At 35.0% G+C, this 26,379-nt stretch overlaps 1 protein-coding gene across 8 annotated transcripts in view; it reads left to right on the top strand.

Moving 5' to 3' along the window:
* Positions 1-26,379, top strand: part of FERMT2 (FERM domain containing kindlin 2) — an 80,121-nt gene that overhangs the window by 39,935 nt on the left and 13,807 nt on the right. For 5 of the 8 annotated variants that reach the window (XM_045201321.3, XM_045201320.3, XM_045201319.3 and 2 more), the window contains exons 4-11: positions 6,716-6,850; positions 17,660-17,692; positions 18,005-18,230; positions 18,341-18,443; positions 19,870-19,977; positions 23,378-23,512; positions 24,202-24,251; positions 25,730-25,854. In XM_045201321.3, the coding sequence (XP_045057256.1) occupies positions 6,716-6,850; positions 17,660-17,692; positions 18,005-18,230; positions 18,341-18,443; positions 19,870-19,977; positions 23,378-23,512; positions 24,202-24,251; positions 25,730-25,854 (915 nt within the window). The remainder of the gene's footprint in view (positions 1-6,715; positions 6,851-17,659; positions 17,693-18,004; positions 18,231-18,340; positions 18,444-19,869; positions 19,978-23,377; positions 23,513-24,201; positions 24,252-25,729; positions 25,855-26,379) is intronic. The other 3 variants (XM_045201325.3, XM_045201323.3, XM_024567389.4) reach the window with 1 other exon arrangement.

Here is a 26,379-nt window from a genome sequence, read left to right as displayed (position 1 = left end):
AATTTTGCCTCCCAAGATACATCTTCAATCTTTTCACATCTTTCCACTTCTGCCACTTCTGTTCAACTATACCACATCACCACCCTTAAATTCAACAGCATCCCAAACACTCTCCTTTATCCATTCTTGTTCATTCCAATATTCTTTACATAGTAAGCAGGAGCATTTAAAAAAAAAATTATCAAAGCAATAGATACAGAGTTAAAGTTAAAATGGCATTCCCCTAATCACATTCCCTACCACTTTTTTTTCATTTCTAGTGTTTCTGACATTAAATTTCATTATTTAAATAATGTGCTTATACTGTTATTTCTAGATTTACTAGTTTTAGATATTTGTTCATTTCTTTTTACTCAGCTTTCCCCCCTTTTATTATAACTATTATAATTTTTGGCTAAATTGGTACCATTTAGCCACCATTTAGACAAGGTAAATATTTTTACTTGCTGAACCAAAATGTATACTTTTACTTTTCCTCTTTCATAGGTCTTTTTACCATTTGCTAGTTTTCAACCAGTATCTTTTGCTAATTGTTCTACATTTCATATTCTCTATAGTTTTCATGATCAAATACATAATCTGATGATAATCTCCCGCCTCCCCCCTTTTTTTCCTGGAGATATTCTGAAGCCTCTTCATCATCCTGCTCCAGTAATCTGGGGTGGATATTTTCTAGGCCAAGGTGTACAGTCACAGCCCCAGGACTTCCCTTCACCTTTGTCCAAAGAAATTGTCCTCTCTCTCAACTTTGATCATTTTTGGTGGGCTATATCCTCCATCAATGTACTAAGAAAAAGATGAATGGTATGTAAGTTTTTGAGATGTTATATTTGAAAATGTCTTATTTTGACCTTCAATAGAATCGTTGGGTTGAAAATTATTTACCCTCAGAATTGGGAAGTCATTGTTCCATTGTATTTTAGCTTCCAGTGTTGCTCTTAATAATTCTGATAGTGTTCTTAAATTTTATTTTCATCCTTTCTTTGTAGACTGCTTTTTCTCTCTGGAAATTTACAGGATCTGTTTCCTGCCATTTAAAAATTTCATAGTAATGTGCCCCAATTCTCCCCCTCCTTTGTTTTCTCTGTTCTTTCTGCTGCTGGTAATTAGATTTTGTTCTTGGATTGATCCTGTTACCTGACTTTATCTCTCTTCTGTTGTTTTTTTATAATTGTGGATATCAATTTTAATTTTCAGTGTTTTATATTTTTATCTGGATATTTGTTACCCAGGTATTCATGAATACATTTCAGACATGTGGGCTTTATATAAATTAAGCCTCAACAAAATAGTAAAAAAAAAAGAAGAAGAAGAAGAAGAAAGGAAAGGACTCTTCATAGATGTGATTATCTTATTTTTCTGAGAATTGTAATTAATGAGTTTTTGTTTTATTCTTTTGTTCTCTGCATGAGTTCTGTCTCCCTTAGTTGTTTTTCTTTTTCTTTTCATTTGGTCTCTTTCATGTTAGAATCTCTGAGTTTTCCATGGCTGCCATAACAAATTACCATAAACTTAGCAGCCTAAAACAACACAGTTTCTGTAGTTTAAAAGTTCCAGCACATCATGGCTGAGCTGGGTCCTATAGTTAGTTTTATGAGGCTGAAATTAAGGTGTCTGTGGGGCAGTGTTTCTTCCTGAAGTCTTTGAGAAGGAATTTCGTATGGTAGAATTTGGTTCCATGTGGTTGTAGGACTGAAGTTCCCTCTAGTTTGTCTGCCAGGGGCCATTCTCAGCTTCTAGAGGCCCTGAGTCCTTGACTTGTGGTCCCTTTCCTTCTGTCCCATCTCTCATCTGCTTTTCTCTTCCTTTTCTATTTGGAAGGAATGCCCCATGTGATTTCACTAGACCTACCCAAACAATCCAGGGTATTCTCTCGAAAATCTGTCCATTAATAACTTTAATTCCACTTGCAAATCCTCTTCATAGCAGGTCCTTGATCAGTGTGTGACTGTATACCCAAGGACAGGAATTTTAAGGGGGTATCTCTAGAATTCTTACCACAGAGGCCTTTCTCAAACGTCTGTGGGTTGTTGTCCCTAGGAAGCTTTGCATTGAATAGGGTTTAGCTTGTCACCTCGCTGCAGGGTATTCTCCCAACATGGGCAGTGATGGCATTTAAAACTGTAGGTGTACTGAGAATTATTTAGCATGGTTACACTAAAGTGCATCTCATAAATCATTAGGTCTCTTAGAATGTTAAATCTGTTTCTTTTCAAAGTAGTTGAAGAAATGATGATTTGATTTTATTAATTAGATAATATGGCTCAAAAGATATACCTGAAATAGCTTAAGAGTTTCTGAATCTACATAATCAGCAATTAGTGCTAATGCATCAAACCCCCAAAATTACATTTGAGGGTAAATGGGTTAACTTCTTTATACCTTGGATATATAAGAGTGAAGAAAATGCCTGATTTTTAATTGTGTAACTTTAGGTAAAATATATGCTAGCCTATTTTTAACTTTAAAAAGAAACCAGCTATCGCTAGAAGCTTTTGAGAAAGTGATAGAATTTAAGGACTAGCATTGATTTTTAACGTGACTTCTGCTGCTTAGTCCTTAAGATGTACTTACCCCAAATTTATTAATAATTAAAAAGTGGTTGTGTTCATGTACTGTCTGGTAAGCTCTGTGTTCAGGACAGTTTTTCTGGTAATTCTATTTTTATGTTTCAAAAAAATATCCCCCATAAATAGCTTGTAAAATACAGAACAAAACAAAAACCTAATGTGTATTGAAGTGTTCCGAATGGTCATGTATAAAGGACACATGGACAGAGCCAAAGAGGGGTAGGATCAAGGGTGGGAGGTGGGGATGGATGGGGTAGATGGGAGTGGTGGGAGGAAAATGGAGACACCTGTACTTGAATAACAATAAAAAAAGGGGTGAGGAGTGTTCCTAATGGTAAAATTCAAATAACCAACAGAGAAACAAAGAAAGAAACCCATATAGCTATTTAAAGATTTTTTTGGACTTCTTTTTTTAAACATGGGATAAAGTGTATATAAAAAATTTTTAAGGTCCTAAGTTCACAGTGATTTTCACTGTTAATTTTTTATATGCAAATTAACTTTGATTTGAAGAAATTTAATTGAAAAGTGAGCAAAAGAAGGAAATGTACGTGACTACTAATGAAAGAAATGTAAAATAAAACAAGGAGATGAATGTACTGTTTTTCAAATAAGCAAGTTTTAAAAAATAACATGCCCATCCTGTTCACTTTGCCTTGAAGTTATTTATAACTTTTGATCCAGTAATTCTACTTCAGTAAATTCCTAAAGAAATAAAATGTGGGAAAATGTGTACATAGATGTTTCTATAATCATTATTTATAAGGGACACAATATTAGAAGAATGGTTAAATTATATCTACACAGAATTTTATACATCTATTAAAAAGATCACTTATTTACATAGTCATATTCCACTTTTCAAGAACAGGTTTTAAAGGTCTTGATTATTTATACTTTTTGTAATTTTCAAATTATTGTATATTTTTTAAAGTTAAAGCAAAGCATTAACACCTAATACTTAAAGTACTTGTTATGTACAGTGCCTGCCCTGTTCAAGAAACTTTTCCCATGTGAATCATTTAATTTCCACAACAACCTCCTGAGGTGCACTATTCTCCCTGTACAGATGAGGAAACTCAGACACTGACAGGTTGAGTAGCTTGCCCAAAGTCACACAGCTAATAAATAGTGGAGTTGACATTTGAATCCAGGTGGTTTGGCTATGTGCTTCTACCTTAAGTTGTGCCTCGTCAGGCCTTCAGTGGTATGGTCTCTCCTAGTTTCAGGTTCCCTACAAACAGAAAGCTTCCTGAATTTATAATACTGGATTCAATCTAGTGGATATTGTGGGCTTCTGAAGGTACAGACTGCCAGGTATAAAGCTTTGATCTAGTGACCCAGTAGTCTATAGCCTTACAAGTTATTCAGTGGTTTGTATTTTGTTGTGCACTCGATTCATATTCTGACACACAGTGTGGTGCTGTCAAACATTATGATGTATAGACCCAGTGCTTCTCCCTCCTTTTCTCCCCTTGGCTCTTCCTCTCTTTACATTTTTTTAATAATTAACTTTATTTTGGTATAATCAGAAAAAAAAATTGAACCTATTTAAAGTGTACAGTGTGATGAATTTTGATATTTACATCTGTGAAACTACCATAATCAGGATACAGAGCATTTCCATCAGCCCTGAAACTTCAGCCAGACAACCTTTGATCTGCGCTGTCACTATAGATTTGTTGGCATTTTTTGAATTTTATGAATGGAATCATACAGTACATACTCTTTTCTAATTGGCTTCTTGCACTTAATGCAGTGGTTTGGTTTAGAGATACATATGTTATTGTATGTATCAGTAGTTTGCTTCTTTTTACTGATGAGTTGTGTGAGTATTCCACTGCCATAAAAATATTTTGTTTACCTATTTGGCTTATTCTAGTTTGGGCTTTTATGCATAAAGGTATTACAAATACGTTTTTCATGTTCTTAAGTAAATAACTAGGAGTGAATGTTTGAGTTGTGTGTGTTTAAATTTATAAGAAATTGCTGGGGGTGGAACAGAGGCTGGGTGGAGGTGGGCAAAGTGGAGGTAATGGGATACATCTGTAATAGTATTAACAATGAATAAATTGCCAAACCATCCCCCCCCCAAAAAAAAACAACCTCATCTCATTTCACATTCTCACCAGCTGGGTATGAGAGTTCTAGTTTCTCCTCTACATCCTCACCAACACAAGCTAACAGTCTTATAATAATGTTGTCTACTCTGAGGCATGTATAATGCTATCTTATGTTTTTAATTTGTATTTTCCTGACCAATAATGTTGGGCATCTCTGCATGTGTTGCTTAACCATTTTGTGTATTCTTTGGTAAAGTGCTTGTCCAAATTTTTACCACATTGGTCTATATGTGTTCTTTTTATTTTGGATATAAGTCCTTTGTCAGATAATATGTATATGTTTTATGAAAATTTTGTCCCAGTATACAGCTTGACTTTTGGTTATCTCAACAGTATCTTTCAAAGAGTAGGTTTTTGGTTTTGGCTTTTTTAAAAAAATAATAAAGGGCAGGTTTTTATGTGGGGGGTGTGTGTGTCTCATATAAGAAATCTTTGTCTACTTATATTTTCTTTTAGGTCTTTCCATTTAGAATTAATTTTTGCATATTGTGTTAGGTGAAGACTATTGTTATTTTTTAAAAAATATGACTCTTGTTTAGCACTGTTGAGAAGATTGCCCTTTTCTCTTTAACTGCCATGGTACTTTTGTTCAAAGTAATTGACCACCTATATGTGGGCCCTCTCTGCTATTGTCTTGATCTGTATGTCTTTTAATTCAGCCAATAATTGCACCGTCTTGATTGCTGTAGCTTTATGATGTCTTGAAATCAGGTAGTATAAGTCCTCCAACTTTATTATTATTTTTAAAAGTTGTGTTGAGTAGTATAGGATTGTTTTCATTTCCATATAAATTTTACAGTCAACTTGAACAAAAAAGCAAATTGGAATTTTGAATAGGATTCCATTGAGTCTTCAGCTCATTTTGGGAAGAATTGACTTGTTAACAATTCTTGGCAATTCATGGACATGATAATATATTGGGTTGGCCAAAAAGTTCACTTAGTGTTTTCCATAAGATGGCTCTAGTAGCACTTAGTTGTCTTTAATTCATTCAGAACAATTTTGTTAGAGTGTATTGTGACAGCTGTCAGATCAGCATGCATTTTTTAAAAACCTTATCAAAGTCAGTGAATTTTTGTGCAGTCATTTTAATGTTGAAGATGGAAGATAATAAGCAACATTTTTGTCATATTATGCTTTATAATTTCAAGAAAGGTAAAAACAGAATGGAAATGCAAAATGATTTGTACAGTGTATGGAGAAGGTGCTGTGATTGAATGAAGATGTCAAAAGTGGTTTGTGAAGTTTGGTGCTGGAGATTTGTTGCTGGACAATGCTTCCTGGTTGGGTAGACCAGTTGAAGTTGATAGTGATCATGTCGAGACAATAAGTGAGGACAATCAATGTTATACCATGCGGGAGATAGCCGACATACTCGGAATATCCAAATCAATGAAGTTATTGGTGAAAATGAAAAATGTGTCTTTTATTTTACGGAAAAAAACTAAACATACTTTTTTGTCCAAACCAATATATAATATGTAATGTAATATATACCTATTTGGATTGTCCTTAATTCCTTTGTTACTTTCATTTAACTCTTTTGCCTCTAATCAGATTCTTCACATGAAAATAAACATAGAAACTTGTAGCCATTTGAGACAAGGCAGAAAAGTTTGAATCAATTAAAATTTTTGAGATTTGGTAATGATATAAAAGTATTTTCATTACATTTACTTTACATAGAGAATGAAGGAGGGCTGCCATATAAATAAAGCTTATTTTCTTAAGGTTTTTAGATAAAAATATATAAGAATTCTGATATTTCTTTTTATACCATACATCATTATCTTAACACTTTGAGGTCACTACATTTATTAGATACAAATTAAGGGCACATTAGATTTTTAAAATGTCATTTCAGTCTTTTGCATGGCATTAATATGTGGCAAAGCAAACACACATACACCAAAGTAAATTACAAATTCTTATTTTGAAATCAGTTAATAGATGGATTTACTATGTGTAAAGTGTTTATATTTTCTGTTATTCTAGTAAAATAATGTTTTCTTATCTTAACAGATATCAGACACCCTGAAGAACTTTCTCTCTTGAAAAAGCCCAGAGATCCAACAAAGAAAAAAAAGAAAAAGCTGGATGACCAGTCTGAAGATGAGGCACTTGAATTAGAGGGGCCTCTTATTACTCCTGGGTCAGGTGAGTCTCTCTGACTAAGCAAAGGTTCAGTGTGAGAACTATGGACAGTATTTTTGTGTCTTTTTGATAGTGAATAAATAGATTATAAAGGTCAGAAGGGTCAAGTTAAAAATAAAAAAAACTCACCTTTAGCATCATTTCCCTCAAGCTTGAAGTTACCACCACAGCGAGTCATGTGCAGATCATGTCAGGTGTTAGTAGTTGCATCGGTGGACAGGAAGGCTGGTTCTGTCTACTCAGGAAGGGACAGTGTCTTAACTGCACTCAGTTCTTTCCTTTTCTGACATTGGATAGCTTTTTAGTATTTAGATTCTTTTTTCTGTATTCTGTGAAAATAACCACTATTTCATTAAGACATTGTACTTTTGTGAGGTTACTTAAAACCTTCTCTTTGCATATGCCAGTTCCTTTGCCCACAACCTTTTTCCTTTAATTGTTTATTCCTTTAAGAAGGTTTTTCAAATTTCCTTCCATTACCTCTCCAACCTGAATTGGTTCTTCTTCTAATTCAGCTTATTCCTGGATTTAAAACTTTGGACAACGATGATGATGATGATGATGATGATGATGATGATGATGATAATGAAAGCCAACACTTCATATCATCAACACTGTTTGTCTGGAACTATTTCACACACTTTACCTGTGGAAAGTCATTTAATTCTCACTATAGTCCTTTGGAGTGGATTGTGTCATTACTCCTATTTAAAGAGTGAAGAAATTATGGCATTGTAAGGTTAGGAATATCTAAGGTCACATGTCTTGTTACTTTTATGTCACTACTCATGCACTAATTGCATTTGGGAGATAACAAGAAATAAGATAATCCTTACTCTTAAGTAGTTTAAAAACTAGTTGAAAAACACAGTTACTATGTTTAAGGAGGTAAGGATTTAGATGACAAAACAATTCCAAATAGGGTAGGGTATTGTTTAGTTTATGAGTTGGGGGAGGAAGTTTGTGCATTGGCTCTTAAATTCCAGTGGCTGGGATTTTGATGGGAAGAAAAGGCAATTCAAGCAGAAAGAATGATGTTGACAAAGAACATGCTGGTTGAAGAAAAGTACAAAATGTGAACAAACCAGCTGAGCCAGTTCATGCAAGACCTCCAAGGAACTTCAGGGTCACATCGGCAGGTCATTAATGCTAGACAGAAATTTGGAGTAGGGCATTGTAGAGTCATGGGTTTCTGAATACATTTACAAAATGAACAAGTCATTGTTTTAAAGATTTTATTTATTTATTTTTAGAGAAAGAGAGGGAGAGAAACGTCAGTGTGTGGTTGTTTCTCACGCACCCCAACCCTGCCCAAACTGGGGACCTGGCCCGAAACCCGGGCATATGCCCTGACTGGGAATTGAACCAGCAACCCTTTGGTTTGAAGGCTGGCCCTCAATCCACTGAGCCACACCAGCCAGGGCCAGATCATTATTTTAGAAAGAATAATAATACTTCCAGTCAGTAAATGTATTGAAAGGAATAATGGGAAAGGATTCCAGGTAGTGATAGAAGACTACAGATTTTTGAAAAAATATATTTTATTGATTATGCTATTGTACTTGTCCAAATTTCCCCCTGCTTGCCCATTCCCTCCAGCAGTTGCCCCCCTTAGTTCATGTCCATGGGTCGTACATATAAGTTCTTTGGCTTCTCCATTTTCTATACTATTCTTGACATCCCCCTGTTTTGTACCTACCAATTATTAATGCTTCTTAATCCCTGCACCTTTTCCCTATTGCCCTCCCCGCCAGTTGATAACCCTCCAGATGATCTCCATATCTATGATTCTGTTCCTGTTCTGGTTGTTTGCTTAGTTTTTTTCCTTTTTCTTTTTCCTTTTGGATTTCAGTTGTTGATAGTTGTGAATTTGTTGCTCTCTTAATATTCATAGTTTTGATGTTCTTTTTCTTAAGTAAATCCCTTTAACATTTCACATAATGTCTTGGTGATGATAAACTCCTTTAGCTTTACCTTTATCTTAAAAGCAGCAAGAGAAAAGCAGAGAGTTAACCTACAAAGGCATTCCCATAAGACTGTCAGCTGATTTCTTAAAAGAAACTTCATGGGCAAGAAGGGACTGACAAGAAGTATTCAAAGGGATGAAAAGCGAGGACCTACAACCTAGATTACTCTATCCAGCAAAGCTATCATTTAGAATGGAAGGGCAGATAAAGTGCTTCCTAGACAAGAAGACTACAGATTGAAGAGTTAAAGGAGAATAAAAGAATATATTCATCATTAGAATAAGGTTAATTTTAAAATTTGATTTAGACATGATTTAATTAGTAAGGGCATCTGATGTAGACACAATCACTTTCAGTTATTTTATAATTATTTTATAGTTTAACTCATTTAATTCTTCCAACATAGAATTACATTGAAAAGTATACAACTATTCATATGGAAAATAATAATACATAGTAATATAAGAATAAACTCTGTGTTTTATGTACCCACCACTGTAAACCTACTTTTGCCCCATCCTGTATTTATGGGGTGATTCTGAGGTGGTTGAAATCAGGCAGTATTGGTCTTGGAATTGCAAAGGAAGATTTTGTACATTGTTAAGGAAAAACAATTTGAAAACAAAGTGTGATGAATTTAAATGAGGGAAAGCCTTATCTAAGTCTTAGTTTTTGGACTAATATAGTGTTTTTTTTTTTATTATTGAGTTGTTACATTCACTAAAGTGAACAAATTTTATATTACAAATAAGTGTTTACAGGTATACATACCTGTAATCACCCAGAACATGATAGAGCATATAGCGTGATACCATCAAAGCAGGCCTCCCACATGCCTTTCCCCAGTCATTATCCCACAAAATAACTACTTTGGCCTCTGTGACCACAGGTTAGCGTTTCCTGTTGAACCTCACCAATGAATCATAGACTGTGTGCTCTCTTGTTTATGTGAAGTGACTGTTTTGAGTGAAGGAATTAAAAAATAGGTGTTTTAGTTGTCTACACTCATTACTTAAAAACACTTGAGGAATTCCAGCAAGTTGATATGAAACAAAAAAGTGCACAAAGATCGTGATACGTAGAAAATTGATAATCTGTAGAGGAGTCCTCCACTGAGTGCCATACACACGTAAAAAGTAATGTGCAATTAATTTTTAAAAGGAAGATTAACTATCTGGTTTGTCTGCTTTTATGATTTATTAGGATTTTAATCAGTTATTGGACCAAGTACTGAAAACTATGGTCAGTTGCCTGTTATGTCAGTAACAAGTAGCAACAGTGACATTTCAATATGTGACATCTTTAGGACATTAGACACTGTGCAGTGCTTCACAATTGTTCCTCTATTGCAGGTGTGGTGAGGATTAGATACAATCTTCATTTTACTGAGGAGATAAGTTTTCCTTAGTTCCCACATGCTTCTTGAATTGTGAATATCTGTATGCGTGGTCAATAAAAATGTGTTCAATAAATGATAACTGTTATTTAATACATACATTATTTTTCATTTGAGCCTCACAAAATGCCTGGAGCTTTAGTGGTATTGTACCTGTTTTACTTACAAGGAAAGACTACCCTGCAAGGGTATTCTTGGACAAATTAAGCAATTTGTCCAAGATCACAAAGTTAATAAGGGACAGAGCTAGAATTCAAATCCAGTTCTGTCTGGCTCCAACACTCGTTTCTATTATGTGATATGCATCTATCCAATTATACTTAAAGTAAATATTTTGTGAATTCTAATAGGATTGATAAAATATTAATGTGTAAATTATAAGCCAACAGGGCTAACTTTTTAAAAGGTAATGTTTTAAGAAATAAAGGATCATTAGTGAATGAATGATTCTCAGACTTTAGCCAAGTTCTTACATAGAATTATGATAAAATTCTATGAGTTTTTAAATACCTTGCTTACAGGGCAGTGGTCAGGTGGCACATTCTTCAGTGTTTTGCCACTTCCTAGCTGTAACTAGGTAAATATCTAATTTCCAATTATCTATTGGAGGGAACCCATTGAACTAGTCTGATCCCAGGTCTGTGGAAAACAAGTTTTAAAAAAATAATAATAATTTTACAATACAGTTCTGATAGATGAATAACTAATTTCTGGATGTGTTATGTAATTAGAAATACAAAATTATCTCATTAGAAACTTTCTTAAAAATCTTGAAGGCAAGAAAGCTCTGGGTCCTAAAATAAAACATACAGGAAGTAATCAATACTCACTTGCTTGGCACTATCAGGAAAATCACGTACGCAGGATGCTGTTTTTTAACTGGAACTTGCTGTTTCAAGCATCAAAACATTAAAAAAAGTTCTTTATAATTATAAAAGTAATACAAGAACAGTAAAAATTCAGATATTACAGAATTATGTATTCATTTTTGTTCACAATGAAAGTGAGAGTGTATAAAAGTGAGACTTGTGTTAAACACATTTATAATTTGTGTTTTCCATGCAGTGATAACATATTAATTAATGGACCTTATATCTTTTTAATTTCAAAAGTCATACCTTAATACAGCCTTACTGTAAAGAATTCAACTAGGACAGAAAATTTACTAAATGAAGGTGAAAATTCTACCTCATCAACTTCCTTGCTACTCCCTCTCAGTTTCTTGACTGAGGTGTGTAACTGTTACACACAGTTGGAGTGCAACTTTCCAGTACCTTTTCTGTGTTTATGTACCAGGTCTGTCCAGAAGGTATACAGCAATGAATGCAATGTGAAAAATAGAGACATTTATTGAAGAAGATACAAGATCCCAGAAATATTGTAGATAGGACAGTTATGCCTTAGTCCCCTTTAAAGTAGGCACCTTGGGACCTTTCACAGTTCTCCTAGTCACCATTAGCTGCCCCGTTGTATTTTCCTGGATCTCCTTGATGGTCTGAAATCTCTTCCCTTTGAAAAGTGATTTTAGTTTTGGGAAAAGCCAGAAGTTGCAGGGCGCCAAATCTGGGCTGTAGGACTGAGTCTCTTGGGTGATTTGATGTCTCACCAAAAAACTCAGTACCTGATATGATGCCTGAGTGGGTGCATTGTTGTCATGAAGCTGCCAGTCACCAGTTCCCCATAGCTGTGGCCTTCTGAGTCATCCCAATAGTTTCCACAGAGGAATGTTCCAGCTTAGTGCAAAATTTGATGCAGATTCGTCACTCTACTCTCTCTGTCATTTTGAATGTGATGACCATGAAGTACACATGCTCACTAAATGATGTCTACTGCCCCCCACTGACAGTACAGTAAAGTTGTTATTGTTTACACACACGCATTCCAGTCCACTCTCCTTGGCTGCCAGGTTACATTTATTGCGAACACCATTCTTGTTAGATCAACAATGGTTGGACTTTTTCTGGACAGACCTCGTATACATACACTGTAGTTTTATTTTTTACAACATCAATGAGAGCCTAATGCATGTTGTATATTCTGCAATTTGAGTTTTTTCATTGAACAACATATTTTAGTGATCCTTCTGTGTCACAGTAGAGAGATTTCCCTGGTTTAAATGGCTTCAGAGAGCTGAAAAGAAATATTTTATTTTCATGCTTCTTAAAAGTCATAAAAACAATCAAATAGGAAAAATAAATATATAGTTTCAGAGTTTTCCATATAGAAAAACTTTCTCTGCCTAGGGGGTACCTAATTCGTCTATCAAATATACTCCATAAAGTTTGCAAAGTTCATATATACTCTAAAAGAGGGTAAAAATGATGCTTTTATGGTCTCATCAACAATATATGAAAATGCCCTTTTTCCTACATTCTGCTGATAATAAATGATGTAACTCTTTATGCTGATATGACAATAAGTATTTTGGAATTACTTTACTTTCTAGTTCCTTGACAAGCACAGGTGTAAATAATATGCCACATGTTTACTAGCCATTCCTGTTCTGTCAATATTCAAATCATGGACTTTGTTCATTTTTTAATTTATATTTTTGGCTTTTAGTGTCATTAATCACTTGATATGTTAGATATTTTCCCTATACTGACATTTTGTTTTTAATTTTGTTTGTGGTCTTTTTTACTACACTAAAGTTGTACATTTTCATGTAGTCAAATACATTGTTTACTTTATACTACTGGGTTTTCATTCTCACCTAAGAAAATCTTTACAAATATAAGCAGTTCTGGCCAAGATGGAGGCATAGGTAGAAACCCTTCACTTCCTCGCACAACCAAAAGGAGGATAATAACCAATTTAAAATCAAGAAACAACCAGAAGTGCCAGAAAATCAAACTGCATGGAACTCCAACAATCAAGGAATTAAAGTAAAAATCAACCAGAACAACCAGACCAGTAAGGCAGTGGACTGACTGCACAGGCCAGGCTCAGAAAAACCAAGGCAAAGTGCTGGACTGGGTGGCAGGACTGGCTGCAGGGAGACAGTGGACCACGCGGGCGCAGCTCACTTAAGGGGGAACTGAGACTCAAGAGTTGACTATGGACTACGGTGGTTGCTGGTGGAAGAAACTCCAAGTCTCAAACAATAGACTTCCAGGAAGTCCAGGAAGCTCAGAGTCCCAAAGAAGCTGGACCCAAGGAGGAACACACCAAGGCACATCATAATTACATTACCCAAGATTAAACAAAAGGAGAGAATCTTAGAAGCATCAAGAGAAAAGGACACAGTTACCTACAAAGGGGTTCCCATAAGACTGTCAGCTGATTTCTCAAAAGAGACCTTACAGGCAAGAAGGGACTGGCAAGAAGTGTTCCAAGTCATGAAAGGCAAGGGCCTACATCCAAGATTACTGTATCCAGCAAAGCTATCATTTAGAATGAAAGGGCAGATAAAGTGCTTCTCAGATAAGGTCAAGTTAAAGGAGTTCATCATCACCAAGCCATTATTATATGAAATGTTAAAGGGACTTATCTAAGAAAAAGAAGATAAAAAATATGAACAGTAAAAATGACAGCAAACTCACAGTTATTAACAACCACACCTAAAACCAAACAAAAGAAAACTAAGCAAACAACTAGAACAGAAACAGAACCACAGAAATGGAGATCACATGGAGGGTTATCAATAGGGGATTGGGAGAGGGAGAGATGGGGGAAAGGTACAGAGAATAAATAGCATAAATGATAGGTGGAAAATAGACAGGGGGAAGGTTAGAATAGTGTAGGAAATGTAGAAGCCAAAGAACTTACAAGTATGACCCATGGACATGAACTATAGGGGGGGAATGTGGGAGGGAGGGGGTGGACAGGATAGAGTTGAGTGAAGGGGCGGAAATAGGACAACTGTAATAGCATAATCAATAAATATATCAAAAAATTTAAAAAAATACAAATGTAAAAAAAACCAAGAGTCCATTGGAAAGTACACTACAGACCAGCAGGCGTGCTGCATTGTTCCGTCTCTAGCCCCTCCCCCAAAGGCAGCACTGCTGTGCAGCAAGGAGGGTTGCCCTGCTTGGGAGAATACCTAAGGCCCCACCCCCTTACAATGTAACAGGGACACCAAGACAAAGAAATATGGCCCAAATGAAAGAACAGAGCAAAACCTCAGAAAGAGAACTGAGCAATGAGGAGATAGCCAACCTATCTGATGGAGAATTTAAAGCCCTGGTAATCAAAATGCTCACAGAACTGATTGAGCTTGCTTGACAAATGAAAAAAAAAAAAAAAGATACCCGAAATGAAATAAATCAAAATATTCAGGGAACTAACAGTGACAGGAAAGAAACAACAGTTTGAAGCAAAAGGAAGAAATAAACATCCAACTGGAACAGAATGAAAAGATAAGAATTCAAAAAAAATGAAGCGAGACTGGGGAATCTCTGGGACAACCTGAAACGTTCCAATATCTGAATTATAGAGGTGCCAGAAAGAGAACAACAACAGCAAGAAATTCAAAATGTATTTGAACAAATAATGAAGGAAAACTTCCCCAATCTGGTGAAAGAAATAGACTTTCGGGAAGCCCAGAGTGTCCAAAAGAAGTTGGACCCACAGAGGAACACATCAAAGCACATCATTAACTTACCCAAGATTAAAGATAAAGAGAATCCTAAAACCAGCAAGAGGAAAGTAGAGAGTTCCCTACAAAGGAGTGCCCATAAGGCTATCAGCTGATTTCTCAAAAGAAACTTTGCAAGCAAGAAGGGGCTGGAAAGAAGTATTCAAAGTCATGAAACAAGGACCTACATCCAAGATTACTGTATCCAGCAAAGCTATCATTTAGAATGGGAGGGCAAATAAAGTGCTTCCCAGATAAGATCAAGTTAAAGAAGTTCATCATCACCAAGCCCTTATTATATGAAATGTTAAAGGGACTTATCTAAGAAAAAGAAGATAAAAAGTATGAACAGTAAAATGACAACAAACAACTATCAACAAATGAACCTAAAAGAAAAGAAAAACAACAAAAGCAAAAACTAAGCAAATAACTAGAACAGGAACAGAATCAGAGAAATGGACATCACATGGAGGGATTTCATTGGGGCGGGGGAAGGGAGGAATGGGGGGGAAGGTACAGGGAAGAAGCATAATTAGTAGGCATAAAATAGACGGGGAGAGATAAAAATGGTATAGGAAACAGAGAATTCAAAGAACTTATATGTATGACCCATGGACAATGAACTAAGGGAGGGATGCTGGAGGGTTGGGGGTGGAGGGGGAATAAAGGAAAAAATTGGGAAAACTAATAGCATAATCAATAAAAAATATTCCAAAGAAAACCTTTACAAATATAAAAATTATGTATCTTTTAATACTGTCATAATTATTTTATATTGATAACATTTTAATTTACCTGTAATATCAACATTTATATTTTTTAATTCACCTGTGACTTGGTATGAGATAGGTATTTTGATGAAAATTTTTCTGAAATGTATTAATATATAATATACTTTAGTACTTTAAGGCATATATAAGAATATAAATATAAGTTATGAGGAAGATTCTTTGATGTTAACATAGCAGTACTCTCAGGAGCTGATAGATTATGTACAGTTTTTAAATATCTATAACAGATGGCCTGAGAATATAGTTCTCTTTGAACTCCTTATTTCTCCTCATAGTTTTAAGTTACTTTTCTATAGAGTTCAGCAAACTCATATTTTGTTGCTAAGTATATTTCTTTATGTAACCTTGTGTTAGTTTTCTCCTTCAAATATGTTTTAATTTGGGCAATCAGGAATACAAGCTAGTCGGGATTCTTACTGAACTGAGGCTTAAAAGGAGTTTAAAATGCACAGACCCTCTGATCTAGTGATGCTGCTAAAAATGGGAAATAAGCACAGAAGTGTGTATTAGAAACTTATTTTGCAACAGCAGTGGTGACGTCAATAACTAAACAAGTAAATGCACACCATTGGGAATGGCAGTGTGTAAAACTGCAGTCAGACTGGCTGACTGATAGCTTGGCTCTGCAACTTAAGTGTTGACATTGGACAAATTGTTGAATGACTTTGTGCCTAAATTTGTTCCTCTAAAATGAAGATGGTAAGATTGTTGGGAACAACAAATGAGTTATTACCATAGAGTGCCTAACAACATAAGAATAAATAGTAACAATGAGGTGATCAAATATGAAGTGTACAAAGTATAGAAAACCAATAGGAAAGAGATTTGAGTTGGAGGCTGGTTCTATTAAATGTGTGATTTAGTTCCACACATGTATTTTCTGTTTTAGAAACTTCATAAAGAAAATGATTAATTCTAACTTTATTCAGGTGCCCTTGTAGCTTAAGGTTTTAGCTTTTAAAGCTACAAAATAATATTACAATGTTCTCTAAAGGCCTAAAAAGGACAGTTCCCAGCTTACTTTGTTGCTTATTGAAGTTTAACAATGTTCAGATTCTACAGGTTACTTTAGAACACATATTAGGGACATCAAATCAGATAGCCTGTAGCTAGCAAGAGGTTTTTTAAAAATTGTGTTCTCTTCTTAGATTAGGTCATGACAACTGCAAAAATCTCTAGCATTACCACCACTTTTTAATAGGTAATTGTTTCTGTCATTGCGTGGGGCAGAAGTTAGGAAAGAGGAGAGATTTCTTTCTAAGCACATTCCTAAACCAGGTCATGGAAACAGCTGCTGTTCTCTTTCCATCATCCACTAAACACAGTATGATATGCATTTACACTCTTTCTAAAAATTATGACTAAAGTCAAGATAAATGAACAGAAATGTGACTTCGGAGGAGAGGTGCTTTTATTTATTGTCACTCTGAAATTGTTTTTAAAAGTCTTAATCTAAACTCCTTTGTTTTTGCAGTTTAAATGATAGAGAACATATGAGTTGACTAATTTAGCAGATCTTTATTTATGTAGCTTCTACTATATGCCTAGCTCTTCAAAACGGAGGAATCAGAAGCTTAAAAAAAGACAGTATCACTTCAAGGTTTTCATTGTAAAATGTACTTTTGTTAGATAAAATTTTGACTTGGAAAGAGGCTGTTTACTTTTAATATTTTATTTGTAAATCTGTTGGAACCAGTTTAGCTATTCATTGAGAAAACATTAACATAACGTTATTTTCTTAGTTTATGTGAACTTACTCACTTACATTGAGCTGTCTTAAAACATGGTATGGTTTTCAAAGGGTGATAAACGAGGACATGTTTGTTACTAGACACTTGACTAGAGCACAGCTTCATTCTTTTGAATGGGACAGAAAAGTTATTTTACTTAGATTATAGCTTCTAAGGTTTTTTTTAACTCTTAAGTCCACTTGAAATACGTACTTCAGTTTATGATTCACACTTAGGAAAAACCTGTTTTTTCCTTTTCCTGTTTCCTTTTCATTTTCATTCTTTTATTTCTGTCTTCTATTGCTGCCTTTCCTTTACCTTCTGAATTCCTTTCTTTCCTTTCCTATAGGCACTGATGTTCTTTACATTGGCCCTCTGAAAGGTGAGCCTCACCACAATTGAAAACAAAATGTGTTGGTCTGCTTTAGCTATAGCCTTATCTTCTAGTTCTATTGCACTGATTTTATCCCCAGAATTTCTACCAACTTGCCTTGTTATTGTATGATCTAATGTTATACAAGTAGAGTGTTAAAAGTTGATTTCACATGTTTTCAAGACAGGTAATGTACTGAGTTTTCTTCCAGAATGACATTTGAGTTTCACAGTGTACTTTTATATCATTAATAGCATGTGTTACTGAAAACTAAGATTCTCTACTTCATACTTACTACCTATTTTTCATGTTGTTTATTAGGAAGTATATATTCAAGCCCAGGACTTTATAGTAAAACAATGACCCCCACATATGACGCTCATGATGGAAGCCCCTTGTCACCGACTTCTGCGTGGTTTGGTGACAGTGCATTGTCAGAAGGCAACCCTGGTATACTTGCTGTCAGTCAGCCAATCACGTCGCCAGAAATCTTGGCGAAAATGTTCAAGCCTCAGGCTCTTCTTGACAAAGCAAAAATCAACCAAGGGTAAGTTTCAAAATATAGATACAATTGAAGAATTTCTTATCCAATTAGAAGTAGAAATAGTTTACTACATCTGTCTTGCTTTGTTCCATTGCTCTTGTTAACTTATCCAGGTGGCTTGATTCCTCAAGATCTCTCATGGAACAAGACGTGAAGGAAAATGAGGCCTTGCTGCTCCGATTCAAGTATTACAGCTTTTTTGATTTGAATCCAAAGGTACCAAGGGTTTAGAGGAATTTCTTCTTTTGTTTCCTTTTTGTTTTGTTCATTTGGATGTTTGTTTTTTGGAAGTTGGTGGGGTAAGAAATTGTAAATAACAAGTCTTGAATCATAAAAACCCAAAGTATTCGACAAAGGCATCTGTATTTTAAATAAATGTATTGTTTTAGTAAGTTGAAAATATAACTGAACTTTTTTGATCGATTTGCATATCAAAGGCACTAATTTGGTAAAAGACATGGAATTGGTAAAGTTTGTTTTTGGATTTTTTTCATACCTCTCTTCGTCTGTACTTCAGGTAAAAGAAAAGTTTTTGAAAGATTACTTTTTCAATTTGATTTCTAATTATATACCAAAACACACTGCTTTAAAAAAATTTTTAAAGTCTACAGGTCTTCCTGTCTTATAGCCAAACATTGTAATATGTTTTTACTGTCAGATGATTGCTACTGAAGTACTTTGTTTTACTGATAAGATTTAAGTTTATTATAAAAATATGGAGTGTTTTATCCCAGAAAAGATATGGCACACAGATTTGGGTCTTTTGCTTCCCTATCAGTGGGGGGAAGTCTCAACTACCATCTCATCTGTTTCATGTCTAGATTATAGTCTAGACTTTAATGTATATAGTTAGCATTTTTAGTAAGTGCCTAAATAATTCATTATTCAACAGTAAAGTATATAGTAGAACCATTAAAAATCATTGCAGTTCCTTTTCAGGCCATAACATATCTAATTTTAGTAAAACCAAAAAGGCTTTGGGAACGTAAGTATATTTGCTGAGGGCAAGAAAGAGAGTTATGTATTTTGTTAACATTCTAAGATTTTATTAATACATTAGTATTGATTTTTTAAATATAAATAAATAAAATTCAATAGCATAAGTAAATCTTTTCTACAAGTTTCTATATGTACCCTCTATTTTGGATTCTTAAAATAATTCCTGTGTCTAAGGACCTGCCACTTTGGGTATGTGTTTACACAGTGAGCAAGATCTTCCTCAAATAATTAATTTACTCTCTGATCATGACATTTTAGTGTGGCACGTTGCAATAATAATACCAAAGAGTAATCAGTTCTGCCTTATTTTAATGCCTTCAAGTTAGATTCCTTGTGTTAAGAACTAATATCTAATGGTTATTTCCCTAGAAAACAACATACAGAATCTGTTCCTAACATTGAATAATAATAATCTTTTAGCAGATTTCATTGTCATTTTTAATGGAAAATTAGATGTAGATATATATCCAATCCTGTAGGTATATTTCTTATTATTGCATATTTGATAATGAATAAAAATCCCTTAAGATTTTTGTATATTAAATTTTTCTTACAAAGTTTTAAAGTGAATTATTCAAAGTTTTCAAACTTTTTAATATTAAAAGTGATGTATTATAAAAGAACTGTGTCTCTTTTGCTGCAGTATGATGCAATCAGAATCAATCAGCTTTATGAGCAGGCCAAATGGGCTATTCTCCTAGAAGAAATTGAATGCACAGAAGAAGAAATGATGATGTTTGCAGCCTTGCAGGTAGTGAAGAGTATTGGTAAATGGGACTTTTGGGGGGAAGAGGATATGAAATTATTTTTAGATAGTGAAGTAGCATAGTAATCCAGTAGCATTTTAATAATGTTTGCTTTTTTGCTGTGCAGAAAGTGAATAGATACTTAGGAAGGCAAAATATATATATGACTTGTGTTTAATCTTTTGTCTCATCTAAGAATTTAGTTAGTATACTTAATAGTTACTTTTCTGTGTCTTACAGGATAAAAATTAATCCTCCCACCCCCAGATGTATATTAACTATTCACTTTTCCTTTGGAAACAGTCTATATTAAAAATAAGACTTCTAAAATGAAGCTTACTTGCATAAGTTCATAAACAGCTGGGGATGATAATATTTGTAAAATGGGCTATGGCAGAAACAATACCCTTCAAGAAGATGAAACTAGTGAAACTGATCATGAATATCAATAGGTTTTTAGAAGGAGAATCCTTAAGAAGTAGATAGCTAATGTTTTATTATTATTGAGCATCTTTTCGTACGTCTATTGTCCATCTGTATGTCCTCTTTGGAGAAGAGTCTATTCAGGTCCTTTGCCCCTTTTTTAATTGGGTTGGTTTTTTGGTGTTCTTTTCTAAGTACTTTATAAATTTTGCATGTTAACCCCTTATCAGATTTATTGGCAAATATGTTTTCCCATTCTGTGAATTGTCATTTTATTTTGTTGTTTTCCTTTGCTGTGCAAAACTTTTTAGTTAGATTTAGTCCCATTTATTTATTTTTTTCTTTTGTTTCCCTTGCCGGGGGAGATATATCTGATAAAATATTGCTATGAGAAATGTCCAAGATTTTGCTGCCTATGTTTTGATCTATGATTTTTATGGTTTCAGATCTGACATTTAAGTCTTTAATCCATTTTGAATTTATTCTTGTGTGTAATGCAAGAAGGTGGTCTAGTTTCATTTTTCTACATGTATCTGTCCAATTTTCCCAACACCATTTATTGAATAACATATCTTTAGCCCACGCTTGCTTCTTCTCTCAAGTATCAATTGACTAGAAAGGTGTGGGTTTACTTCTGAGCTCTCTATTCTGTTCCGTTGCTCTGTGTTTCTGTTTTTATGTCAGTACCATGCCGTTTTAGAGGAACAGTTTTATTGAAAGTCCCTCACTTGGTTATGACTTTCTGCGTGTATCTTGCTCACTTAGAATATGGGCTTGTAATTTTTCAGTGAGAGTTTTGCCAATGAAAGAATGATACATGTAAAATACATAGGGGGAAAACCACAAACTTTCATTGTAGGTTATTTCTCTTTATCTTTATTGTGCTTTTTTTTTTTTTAAGTCAACATAACGATGTTTAGCACATAGTAGGTGTTCAAAAAGTATTTGTTGAATGAATATATACACACTCATATTGTCACAGAAGTGGGATTATTCTGTAGCTTCCCCCTACCCAATGTACAGTAGGTAATCCATTTCAGTGCAGTAAAAAATACCTCAGAAACCATGGATTTTAATTTGGGGAGACTGAATGTCCCTAAGCACAGTGCTCCTGGACCACTTTAGAATCTAGATTTAATAAAGGATTTTGTATTACAAATCCCTTAAGTTGTTAGAAGCCTTCCCAGAGACTCACCTGAAGGCCCTGGGTAGCATCAGTATCAGAAGGGGGAAGACTTTGAAAGCATGACAAAGAGATAGATGCCTACTATTTTCTACTTCAGATACCCTATACTCTAGACTGCTCTCCTTGGGGCTTCTGGTTCCTTGTGTAAAATAAATCTATAGTAGTAAAAAAAAAAAATTCATAAGAAGCAACTGTGGATAAAAAAAATAAAGTAGAAAAGTTAGTAACACCGTTTTTAAAGCATTTAACTCGAGGACCTTTTGCATCAGAATCACCTGAGGCACTTAGTAAAAATGCAGATTCCAGGTTGGACCCCAGAATTGCTGAATCAAAATCCCTGGGAGTAAACCTAAGAATCTCTATTTTTTAAGCAGCTCTCCACATGACTCTTAATATACTCAGACATTTGAGGCCACTGCCTGTGACATCCCCAACCTACCTTACTCTGCATTGATTTGTGGAAGGTCCTACCACTGTAGGGATCTCTTTCCAGCACAACTGAAGGCATAACCACAGACTTTTCATTACTGACTCACTAAATCTTAAAATACAGAGGAACACTGATAATTGGCCTCAGATTAGTTCATTAAATGTTCTCATGAATAGATTATATTCAGTGAATATACTTCAGAAATTTGGAGTGCTATTTAGTGCTTTGAAGAGTACGTGATTTAAAAGTTCTGTTTATCATTGTATAAAGCCTCTCTGTGGTTTAGCATTAAAATCTAATTGACAATTAATATTTGTTCTAAGTGTATTTAAAATTGTGACTACTTAATCTATATCCAGAGATTTTTCTGTTTACATAAAGGAGTAGTTATCAGTGCTTATGCATGTGTATATGTAGTCACCTGTAACCATCTTACCATTCTTACATAACACTATAAACAACATCTCCCTCTGGCCATGTTGTCAGCATTGAATTGAGGAATGGGGGAAAATGCAGCTTTAGCTTTCAACATGACATTGATAACCAACTTTCTGGATAATACTGGAATTATAAGGTAATCAGTGTTAACCATTTCCACAAATGACCTTATATGAATATTCTTTTCATTCAATATGTATTGGTTCCAGGCCCTGTTCTAGACATAGGGAATAACTAGTGCAGTGGAGGATAGGGGAACATTAAAATATCTCTGCTTGTGTAGAGTTTAGTGGAGGATGTGTTTACCACTAAGGCCTAGGACCTTCCAAAGTAGGAATTTATTTGTAGATGCCCAAATATCTTTCTTCTTTTGGACAAATACTTACTAGCAGACTTAGGACATTGATTTCAGGTGCCATCACCTTTATTTTCCTATCATTCTAGTTCCTGGACACTTCTATCTTTTCACATTAGGTGATGAAAACCATTCATTATAGATGTAGATAATAATCTCATTAGAACATTTATTTTTTTAACATATATTTTGGATTATGGTATTACAGTTATCCCATTTTTTTCTCCATTTATTCCCCTCCACCCTGCACCACCAGCATTCCCCCTCCCTAGTTCATGCCATGGGTCATATATATAAGTTCTTTGGCTTCTCCATTTCCTATACTATTCTAACCACCCCCCTCCCTCCATCTATTTTGTGCCTACCATTTATGCTTCTTATTCCCTGTACCTTTTCCCCATTCTCTCCCATTCTCCTCCCTCCCCCTCCTTGCTGATAACCCTCCACGTGATCTCCATTTCTGTGATTCTGTTCCTGTCCTAGTTGTTTGCTTAGTTTGTTGTTTTTGTTTTAGGTTCAGTTGTTGATAGTTGTGAGTTAGAACAGTCATTTAAATAACATTTCTTGTTTCAGTATCATATCAATAAGCTGTCAATCATGACATCAGAGAATCATTTGAACAACAGTGACAAAGAAGTTGATGAAGTTGATGCTGCCCTTTCAGACCTGGAGATTACTTTGGAAGGGGGTAAAACATCAACAATTCTGGTAGGGTGAACCTTTTATCTACTAATTTACTTGGAATTGATGCTTACCTTTTTGTTGATTTAGGCTGTCATGAAGTTTTAGGGGGATATAGAGAAATATTTAATGCTTTAGAGAATTCAGACATCAGTTTTTCAGAAACTTTAAAAATTAATATTGTTGTAGTCTCTGGTGCCTCTAACACAGTAAAGATAGGTCTTCTGACACTCTGCACGCTGTCTTACAAGTGATAGTGGAACGTTCCTGGGGAGGAAGAGTTAATCTTGAGTCAGGGTAAAATCCATTTAGTGGTCTCCAAATTTGATGTATTATAAAAAGAAGAAAGAAGTGGGTCTCAGGAAAAATTTTGAGTGCTAAGTTTAGTTTTATGATTCTGAAGCTTAGAAATTAGTTATTACAGAAGACGCACTTATCTTGGGGCTATTATGATTTACAAAATTCCCATATGCAGATACAAACAGTTCTAGTTAGTATCAACAGCGTATTCTTGTGAGTTGTATAAATTGCCATTTTGATCAAATGTTACTAGCTTTTTATGACATTTTGTACTGTATGACCACATAATATGATTGTACCTTTACAATCTTCATAATTGTATTTTAGCTAAGTAAACTGGTTCTTGATATCAGATAGCAAATATTAGAGTTCTCATTTCATGAAAATAAGAAAAAATGATTAAATTATTTCCCCAGGGTGACATCACTTCAATTCCTGAACTTGCTGACTATATTAAAGTTTTCAAGTAAGTACAAAAAATGTAGGAATTCCAAATACTAATGAATAATAAGTGTCAGTCTTATAGTTTTGTTCACATTATTGAAATTTACTGTAAATTTGACTGGCAAATGCATCTGTAAAAGCACTTACCAATTAGATGAACACTAAATTAAAATGAGGGGAAATAACCATTTACACCAAATTAAAATCACAGTGCTCTGTTTTAGCCACTAAACATTTTTCTTAAGGAAGAAAAAAAAAAAGACGGTAGTCCAGATTGCCTCACATGGACTGCGACTCCTACAGTAGTAGTAGCGTCACAGTCAGTGTAAGTGGCCCACCTGGGGGAAGCATAGTAAACTCTTACTGCCAGGAGTTACTGCCTTGTTCAGAGCCCCAGATTCTATTGAATTCTATCCATTTGTTCATGAAACATTTTATAATCAAGGTTGCAGTGTATGTTATATAGACTTGTAACAGTCTAGTCGTATTTCACAGAATCACGAGAGCTAGGCATTAAGGCAGAGAGGGGAAAGAGGAGAGGAGGTTATGTGGAATGTAATATACAAGGCCATTATGGAATAAACTGTTTACTGTAGCTAAACATAAAACAGCTCATCATACATAACATTTCTGAAATAAGGGCATGATTTCAGATGTTGCTGCCTCCCCACCCCCTTTCTTTGCCATTTATACTTTTTTCATCTACCTGTACTTTTCTTTATTTACTCTCCCTTATGACTGCTCTATCTTTGTAATGTTTGACATCGGAGTGGCCAGTTAAAGTCACCATTGAAATACATCCCTGAGCCCTGGCTGGTGTGGTTCAGTGGTTTGGGTGCCAGCCTGACAACCAAAAGGTCACAAGTTCGATTCCCAATATAGGGCACATGCCTGGGTTGCGGGCCAGGTCCCCAGTAGGGGGCGCATGAGAGGCAACCACACATTGATGTTTCTCTTTCTCCCTTCTCCTCTCTAAAATAAATAAATAAAATCTTTAAAAAAAGAAAGAAAGAAAGAAATACATCCCTGAGAGAGAGAGAGCACATACCCCACTTCAGTCATGCCAGGTAAAGTTGCTGGTTCAGAGAGGCTCCAAAGACAGCCCTACAGACATCTGTGAATCTGTGGGTAATTATGGGACCTAGAAAATTTCCAGTTCTTGACATTTACTTCACCTCTCTTTTCCTGTCCTTTCCATGTGACCTGGTTGTAATACAGATGGCTACAAATGACAGAAATACCGGAATGTTGGCCCTACTGTCTTTCTCCTCTGCGCATTCACTGTTTGTGAGATCTTCCTGAGAAGACTGTTTGGGAAGGAAGGGGCAAAGTCAATACTAGTACTACTGAATATAATACATTGGCAAAAGGGAACTGAATTTAGCAGATATAAAACGTGGCCTGAGACTTTTAACATTGTGAAACTTTGGTGCTAAAACAAAAAGCATTGATAAAGTTATTTCAAAAGTGTTTTTTCTCTTAATTCTATTTGACACATAGGCCAAAAAAGCTGACTCTAAAAGGTTATAAGCAGTATTGGTGCACCTTTAAAGATACATCTATTTCTTGCTACAAGAGCAAAGAAGAATCCAGTGGCACACCAGCTCATCAGATGAACCTGAGAGGTAAGTAAAGGAAACCATGGAATGACCAGTGTTGATGGTAAAATATCTATTAGTATTCTAATAGTAAATATTCTAATAATAAAATATCTATTAGTATCTAATATTCAGTAAACTTCACTTTGCTGGGAGGGAAAGTTTTTCAGCTTTCTGTACTCCTTTAGGTTCTTTTTCATGTTTAGTTCTTGTCTTAGACTTATCTTAGACTTACTACTCCTGGTTCTTTACATTGCTCCTTTACCTCTTTCATCTGATAAATGGACTGGTTCAGGTGGTAGGAGAATTTCCTCCCCAGGTTCAACTGCTACTTCTTCAGCTGGAGGGACATGCTGCTTGCCTCCTGTTGTGACTTCTCTGTAGGGCCTTTAGCTAGTCTTGTAGTTTGACAAGCCTCCATTTGTGATACTCGCTGAAACCACCTGGCAGACTTCCAGTTCAGATACCACTTCCTCTAGGAAGCCGTACCCCCGAGACAGACTCCACATAAACCCATCACAAGTTGTAAATGCATTTAATAACACCTGACCT

This window comes from Desmodus rotundus, chromosome 7 (assembly GCF_022682495.2).
Source record: "Desmodus rotundus isolate HL8 chromosome 7, HLdesRot8A.1, whole genome shotgun sequence".
In the NCBI taxonomy this organism is placed as follows: domain Eukaryota; kingdom Metazoa; phylum Chordata; class Mammalia; order Chiroptera; family Phyllostomidae; genus Desmodus; species Desmodus rotundus.
This window is presented reverse-complemented; position numbering and strand designations above follow the sequence as displayed.